A 9,055-nucleotide genomic window follows, 5' to 3' on the forward strand; every position below is an offset into this window, starting at 1 on the left:
AAGAGTTTGTGTTAGAGCAAAGCCATGTTAAGGTATCTGCTGTGTCCACTGCAAGAGTTTGTGTTAGAGCAAAGCCATGTTAAGCTATCTGCTGTGTCCACTGCAAGAGTTTGTGTTAGAGCAAAGCCATGTAAAGTTATCTGCTGTGTCCACTGCAAGAGTTTGTGTTAGAGCAAAGCCATGTTAAGCTATCTGCTGTGTCCACTGCAAGAGTTTGTGTTAGAGCAAAGCCATGTTATCTGCTGTGTCCACTGCAAGAGTTTGTGTTAGAGCAAAGCCATGTTAAAGTATCTACTGTGTCCACTGCAAGAGTTTGTGTTACAGCAAAGCCACGTTAAGTTATCTGCTGTGTCCACTGCAAGAGTTTGTGTTAGAGCAAAGCCACGTTAAGTTATCTGCTGTGTCCACTGCAAGAGTTTGTGTTAGAGCAAAGCCACATTAAGTTATCTGCTGTGTCCATTGCATGTTTCATCCTAAACTTAAGCTTTTGATTTTGATACCCATGATAAACACATCACAGATAGCCCATTGTTTAGGTTTGCACTTAACAACAAAACAGTTCAGACACAAAACCGTTTATGCTTATATAGATAATTATTTCTACAAGTATGAATTCCCATACAGTCTCTATACTTTCACTTCAGAGTAGGGTCACTATATGTCCCCAGATGACAAGTGTTGTCCCCGGGGATAAATATCCCCAAACGTGTTCGAAAAAATCGTCCCCAAAATACCTTCCCATTTCATTGTTTATACTTTGTAAGAAATGTCTGCATCAAAAATACATGAGAAATAAACACTGAACCAGTTTATTTTCATTATTACCTTTGGTATAGTACTGAGAAAGAAAAATGAAATCCTAGAATGGAAACAATCATCGCAGAAATACATCTGTCACAACCTTCTTCAGCTTTTGGAATAATGATGACTACAGGTACAATGTTTCATGCAAGTGTCCCCAGATTTTGTTTATAAACTGTGATCACCTTAGCATAATGAAGTGATAGAACTCTTGCCCTTGGGAGCACTATAAGATGATGTTCAAGTTGTTACCAAATGCCACATAAAAATACAGAGTAATATTGTATCAGCCAAGATATTTTAAATCAACATCAATAACACTGTCAGTACTGTGAGTGGTCTTATTTTACTGGAAAGATCACCGATGTTACCTAAACATTATTTTAAATCAATTACAAGTTATAACACAGACGACATCTAATGCCCCAAATTTGTAACAATTACAAAAATATTAAAACATCACAAAATGCCCTAATAAATACATACAAAGAATTGAATGCGTCATATTGAAATGATTCTAAATATGCAAATAAGTAAGTCACGTGAAAACCACTGCCGGTATCAAATTGCGGTGTAACAGAACTACATTTTGACATTGTTTTGCGTTTTGTAAGTATTGTGATGTGATACCACTGAAAATTAATTGCTCATGGAAAGGGTATACAACAGCCCTTTCCAACGCAAGGTATTCATACATTTGTACTTAATGATACTGGAAAAAAAGGAATACGATCAACCTGGGATAACAAGACCTTTCAGAAAGAGACCAGCAACAGGTCACATCCCAACTTTGGTAGGCAGTGTGGCATATTGTAACAGGTGAGAATCTATGAACACAAAGGCCAGTGGCAACAGTCGACCACAACAAGATGGTCTATGGGAAATATGCAGGAAAGGGTGGTATACTTTGGACATAACCTTATGACAGAGCCTTTTGCAATGGAAATTATGCTTAAGGGCTATTTTGAAGTTGCACGTTGGTCAGATATATCTAACTGTACATGGGGGTATGGATTGTAATGACTTGGTGAGGCTCCAAAATTGTTTAGTATAACGTACTTAACTTTTGTATAATCCAATTTGGTAGGTATAAAACCAATTTAAAATAGATTCATCTTGAAACTCGTAAAATGCCATTTGATATTCTTACTCAAAATTACATTCAGAACTTACTAAGCATTGAAAATTAAGATATATTTCCTGACATTTTAACTACATTACTAATTTTTCGTGCTACAAGTAAGTAGGCCTATTGCAAGATTTTTTGCGACCCTGGTGCATACACTTATAATGGTGGCCCTTAAATCATAGTTCAGTTTTATAGGAAATGTAAAAGGCCAATATATATATTGAGAAAATAAAAGAAGCACAGAAGTGATCAAAAACTACAATTTTATAATACATCAAAAACACGAATATCTCAAGTCTTTTGGGGGCCCAAGCGCATTGTACCCTTTTCACACTCTCTAAGTTCTTTCCTAGCACCGGTACTGTAAGTGTGAGTAACATGTTGTTGTAACGGTTTCAATTGTTGGGTAGGTTCATTTTTGTTACTCAATAAAAATAATGCCAAGTCCAGGTCACTTAACAAAAATTAAACCATTTTACTTGTTCAACTATAACTTACCGAGTGATAGGCCTAACTCACAAACAAATCTAGAGTGGTAGGCCTAACTCACAAATAGAACTAGAGTGATAGGCTTAACTTACAAATAAAACTAGTGATAGGCCTAACTCACAAATAGAACTAGAGTGATAGGCCTAACTCACAAATAAAACTAGAGTGATAGGCCTAACTCATAAAAAGAACTAGAGTGATAGGCCTAACTCACAAATAAAATTAGAGTGATAGGCCTAACTTACAAATAGAACTAGAGTGATAGGCTTAACTCCCAAATAGAACTAGAGTGATAGGCTTAACTCCCAAACAAATCTAGAGTGATAGGCCTAACTCCCAAACAAATCTAGATTGATAGGCCTAACTCCCAAACAAATCTAGAGTGATAGGCCTAACTCACATATAGAACTAGAGTGATAGGCCTAACTCCCAAACAAATCTAGAGTGATAGGCCTAACTCACATATAGAACTAGAGTGATAGGCCTAACTAGTTAGACCTATCACTCTAGTTCTTTTGTGAGTTAGGCCTATCACTCTAGATTTGTTCGGGCACGAATAAATCTAGAATGATAGGCCTAACTTACAAATAGAACTAGAGTGATAGGCTTAACTCCCAAACAAATCTAGAGTGATAGGCCTAACTCCCAAACAAATGTAGAGTGATAGGCCTAACTCCCAAACAAATCTAGAGTGATAGGCCTATCTCACATATAGAACTAGAGTGATAGGCCTAACTCCCAAACAAATCTAGAGTGATAGGCCTAACTCACAAAAGGAACTAGAGTGATAGGTCTAACTCACGAATAAATCTAGAGTGATAGGCCTAAACTAACAAATAAAGCTAAACAGTTAGTCACTTGGTGAACTTCCTCTCGTAACTACGGCACAAAAACTCAGTATATGTACAGCATTGAGCTGATTTACTAACTTACTGACTGACCGACTATCGACAACATTTTTGTACCCCCCCCCCCTCAGTGCTTCAACCGTAAGTCTAAAGGTTTACAACGCTAAAATCCAATTTGTGATACACGTTGTAGGCACAGTACTGATAGCTTTGCACTTGACAACAAACAAAGAAACTTTTCTTTGTTCTTATACTATCAATATGTTCCCCAAGTCTCAACAAATATTTGAGACCTCATGTCAAATCTAGATGATATTCAAGAAATTTCTAGGTGTCACACATTAATACTATACTATATCAAGCTTCCTTCCAGCAAACAATATTAAAACATAGTTCACAAAACTATGTATCATTACTTTAATAAACCTTCACGACACTGAAATATAAAAAGTGTAAGCCTACCTGCCAAGGAACTTCGCCGAATTTTGCATCTTCGCCTCCAATGACTTTCGAACCACGTAAATACGTTTTTCCACATACTAAAGAATAAACATATTATCATACTTATAATCAGTGTAACTTTAGGACACTTCATATTTATTATCGCCTAATTAAGTATTTTAAAACAAAAATACTTAAGAAGCCTTTCGAACATCTGAATTAGTAACCAATAAATTAATAATTAACTTTATCTATGGGGTTTTGAGTCCGTTTTACTTCACCATATACTAATCTAAATTAATTTAGATAATTTAAGGTTAGTATATGGTGAAATAAAACGCACTCCAAACCCCGCAGAATGGCATAGATATTATATACACTTCACCGTTATATGAGGCCTATTTCTGTGGTTCGCTGACCCTAGCTGTGCTGATGAGCTTTGAACAGGCGAAGCTTCAGTCCACAGCAGAGTACGGCCAATCAAAGAATGCATTAGGTCTCTAAGTCACAGATTTCACCTCTGGTGAATAAGAAGAGAAATCTTTAACACATACACATATAATACAATAATTAACTTTATATTATTATTATTTACTGAAATGTACCTGCCAAATAACGGATTAAATCAAGTAGATGGGTTTAAACGATAAAATACCGTGGTTTCTTTATCTGTTTCTTTAGTTATCTGAATAATTCATGATGAATCTTTTCCACCTAAAGCTGGATATTTTATAAGAAAAAATCTGCGTACCACCAAAAATAAAGAAATATGAGAAATATTGTAATAACAGAAGAAAAAAAGATGTGTTTGGATCTTCATCTGTGTTACACAACTGTACATGGTAAAGACTTATAAATAATTGTTTTAGGCATTATGGGAAATCTCTTGAGACGCGCATACTTTCTGTTTCACGTGCTTTAAAATTAAAGTGAATGTTAAAAGAGAAGTTTTCGGGTGTTTTCGAGTCAGTTTGGTTAAGTTATTGTTCAATAAAAAAATTAACACAACATGAATTTTTCCAGAATATCTAGATCAAATATTCCAGATTTGCAATGTGAACTATACTAATAAAACAAACGTTATAATACAGCGATGTATGATAAGTATATCGAAAATCATAACAATTGTTATACTTTAACTTACATAAAATATAGCAAAGATGCGTCTAACGATATCTTAACATCAAACAGCAGGATGTGGGAAGCCTTTGACATTACCTCTCTGGTTATTTCAACATGTGTCAGCCAGGTGTATTTTACTGCTCGGAGGCCCTCTCTGTCAGTATGTGTGGTTGAATTGTTTAATTTACTTATTTCGCGGGTTCTAGTTATTTTCTAGCCTGGTGGCAGGTTTTCTGTGACTCTGGTCCGCAGACTTGGTATGAGGCCCCTTAACCCTTAAATTTCAGTTAATTTTTATTGAAACTTAAAAAGGGCAATATACTGAAAAAACACATTAAGTACACATTTGATTTAAAAAGCAACAACAAATAAACAATTCTTTAATACATTAAAAATTCAAATAAAACAACCACCCACAGGGGTGGATTGAGGCCATTTGTGGTTTTGAATCCGCCCCTGACCACCCCCTATGATATACTATTCACATTTTAATGTAAATTAATGAACAAAAACCGAATGTAAATATGTTGATAGTTTTTCTTGCATGAAAAGAAGCAAAGAAAAGTACGTGACAAAAATTATTTTTATATTTGTATACTTCTAATTTAATCTTTACTGTTTTGTTTTTTTTATAAAATAAGATAAATCATTTTGTTTTGAAATATAAATGGCGTACATCAAGCGATACATGTACTGATTTACATTTCTACTGCCTTTAATTACAATGTTAAATCACATCATTCTGAAAGAAATTATAAGTAGGAAGTTACTACCTCCATCTTGCGGTTCACCAGAGAACCCAAGTGTCGTAGTTTGGCTGTTGATGGACTCAACGCTAGGATTTGGTCTGTTGGCATTTAATGATTGAGTCAAAGTACTCAAACTTTCACTGATAAATGATTGAAAATCCAAAGGCACACAACAGCTCCACATCATGCCGCCATTGCACAAGTTTAGCGCCCTCTTTCCTTCAAGCCAACAGTTAAACCCAAAATTACAGCCGTACGTTTGTCCCTGGTAGAAGCAGTTCTGTGGAAGCCCTGTTAGAACATAAATATTAAATAATAAAAAAATCAACGAGGAAGAAAGGGTTAGCAGTAAACGTTTTATATTAGTATAGTGCACCCTTTTGTTACTACCAAAATAAATAGTTTGGTTTGAATTTCGCGCAAAGCTACACTAGATCTATGTTCGCTAGCCGTCCCTAATTTATCGGTGACAGACTAGAGGGAAGGCAGCTAGTCATCACAACCAACCGCCAACTCTTGGGTTACTATTTTATTAATAAATAATGGGATTAACTGTCACATTATAACGCCCCCACAGTTGAAAGAGCGAGCATGTTCAGTGATGAGCATTTGAACTCGCGACCTTCAGATTGCGAGTCGAGCACCTTAATCACGAGGCCATGCTAGTCTCAAACAAAATATAATGCAGAAGATTTGGTGGATAAAAGCCAAAAACAGTTTAGATCTTTTAGCTAAAAAGACAGTTAAAAAGCTACAAATTATTTTACCGAAATATTACGTAACAAAAGTTAACTCGGCTGAAAATATTTGTGGTGGGCAGACTGATATCATTTACAAAAATCCAGTATTGATTACTCAGTTAAAGTATCAATTATTTTTATTACTTTTTAAATAAAATAGTACCCTGTTTTTTTTATAAAAAGTAAGGTAAATTTTCATCCTACATTCCCGTCATGAGCAGTATGTATTAAAGGACTGTTTGAAGAAGTGTGAAATGATGCGGGCTTATTGGGTGTCATGATTATAAGGAGTCTTGTGTGTTTGGGCTAGGTTTCACAGGCTCCTAGGTGTTTAGGCTAGATTTCGCAGGCTCTTGGGTGTTTGGGCTAGGTTTTGGAGGGTCCTGAGTGCTTGGGCTAGGTTATGGAGGGTCCTGAGTGCTTGGGCTAGGTTTCACAGGTTCCTAGGTGTTTGGGCTAGGTTATGGAGGGTCCTGAGTGCTTGGGCTAGGTTTCGCAGGCTCCTAGGTGTTTGGGCTAGATTTCGCAGGCTCTTGGGTGTTTGGGCTAGGTTTTGGAGGGTCCTGAGTGCTTGGGCTAGGTTTCACAGGTCCCTAGGTGTTTGGGCTAGGTTTCACAGGATCCTAGGTGTTTGGGCTAGGTTACGCAGGCTCTTTGGTGTTTCGGCTAGGTTTTGGAGGGTCCTGAGTGCTTGGGCTATATTTTTCAGGGTCTTGGGTATGACGGGCTTATAAAGCCAAAAAATCTGGTATCGATACCCCCAGTGGGTAGAGTAAAGATAGCCTTTTGTGTAGGTTTGGCTTAAATTTGGCAATATCGCCTACCACTATCGTCTTCTAGCTAGCGATGTAGATGTAGGTCATGATATGCGTGCTATCTGAGCAGTAAACCTAGTTTTCAAAATCAGGTTGTTGTTTGTTTTGTTTTTTGTTACAATAAGCCTTCTCGAAAATGACCTGAAACTTCCAAGTTATTCACTGCTTTGAAATGTTAGTTTTTCAACCAACTGTAACATGGAACGTTCTAGAAGACCCGTTCGTTTATTGTAAAATTGAAACATTAATAATTTAACTAAAAAAAAGACTTGTATGAAATTTCATCGTCTCCGCATTCCAAACAAGTCATTTTAATTACTGTATTATTTGAAATAAAAATCATTTTTTACTTTCAAGCAGATCATTGCACCAACTCAGGAATAAAACTTATTTTATATTATCAACTAAAAGTTGTAGTTTAATTATACAGAGTTTGTTATGTGTTGTTTATTTTATTTGCGCCGTTACACATTTGTATATCGTTAAGGTTATCTGCCTGTACAAAATTTTGAGCTACTGAACGGCATCCGGTTAGAGATACTCTACTGTTGTAACGCACTGACAGATTAAACTAAAACTTCTTAACCACCTGGATCAACAAATAAAATAAATAAAACTATTATAAACATGTATTCGGTCACTGAGTATTCGTATTTTTTAAGGGATGACGCCACACAAAGACTGTTCTATGAACTAATTATCACATGATGATATGACGTAATTTAACCATTTTGTGGATTTATTATTCCTACCCCTCTGTGATTTCGAAAAGTTTGCTATAGTAAAATCAAACTAACCTTAGTTTTCTGGTTAATAATGCGCAGTCAGTTTCACAGTGAATAGAAATTACATCATAATCTTAAATTAATGCGCATAAAAAAAAAGAGTTACACTTTTATGACTTTCTATAATAATACGAATTTAATATTTGAAATTAAAAGGTGGGTATCTGGACCTAATGGTTTATAGAGAAATGTATTTATGTTTTTACAGCGTGTTCCGTTTGGTATTTCTCTTTACTTCATCTTATAAACACGTGTTACTTTCACTCCGGTGTATTTCTACACTTTTCACTCCTTTTCACCGCGAACTGGGTGTGGTCTAGCGGTCAGTCTGTAAGTCTGAAGGTCCAATGTTCGCGTTCCGTTGCCACAAGAATGCGCCCCTCGCTCTTTGCTTGGGATGCGTAATAAGAACGAGAGCCAACTCCAACTACTCGATCTGAGTAGCCCAAGAACTGGCGGTGGGGACTGTTTCCCTCTCTCTATCAGTTCAAAATTAGGGACAGTTAGAGCAGATAGCCCTTGTGTAGTTTTGCGCGAAACAAAATAAACCTTTTTTTTCACTATTGTCCATTGCTTTTAATACAAGGTACAACTGACGCATGCGTACTAAATCCAAACTTCGTACCTTCTCGACACTATTAGTTACACCTGTTCCAAGTGTTCCGATCATTACTACAGTTAGTTAAGCCTTTATTAAATACGCCCTACATTCGATAAAGAGATAAGTTAACACTGTAACTTGTGTACGTGTTATGCTTTAGTTTAGTTTAAACTTTACCGTACTTAATACTATATCAATAAATAACTTATAATGTTATTCTACGACCTAACGTTAGACCTTTTTAAAAACTTTGATGCTGTTGTACAAAGCGTCTACTAAAGTATATTTACACGCACCTTTTATTAATTACATCCTTTCCAATGAAGTGTGCGCGCATGCGTATTTAGATAGTAAGGTGGGCACACATTTTCAGGACAGACAAAAACTGGGAATTTTTATAATAGATTTTGCACTGAATTTCTGTACACTCACAAATAATTTAAATACAAAACTTAACAGAAAAGACAAGCACTGATTTAAAGTAAGATGTACTTACTTAGAACGTAGCGGATGAAGGTAAGATGTACTTACTTAG

General features: G+C 35.9%; 1 protein-coding gene across 1 annotated transcript in view; it reads right to left on the reverse strand.

The window, feature by feature from the left end:
- Positions 1–4,201, reverse strand: part of LOC111083022 (prostasin-like) — a 9,461-nt gene extending 5,260 nt beyond the window's left edge. The window contains 3 exon segments of the mRNA XM_022401780.1: positions 826–859; positions 3,730–3,806; positions 4,087–4,201. Coding sequence (XP_022257488.1) covers positions 826–859; positions 3,730–3,806; positions 4,087–4,201 — 226 coding nt within the window.
- Between the last annotated feature and the right edge of the window lie 4,854 nt (positions 4,202–9,055).

The sequence above is a fragment of the Limulus polyphemus genome, unplaced genomic scaffold (genome assembly GCF_000517525.1).
Source record: "Limulus polyphemus unplaced genomic scaffold, Limulus_polyphemus-2.1.2 Scaffold6073, whole genome shotgun sequence".
Lineage (NCBI taxonomy): Eukaryota > Metazoa > Arthropoda > Merostomata > Xiphosura > Limulidae > Limulus > Limulus polyphemus.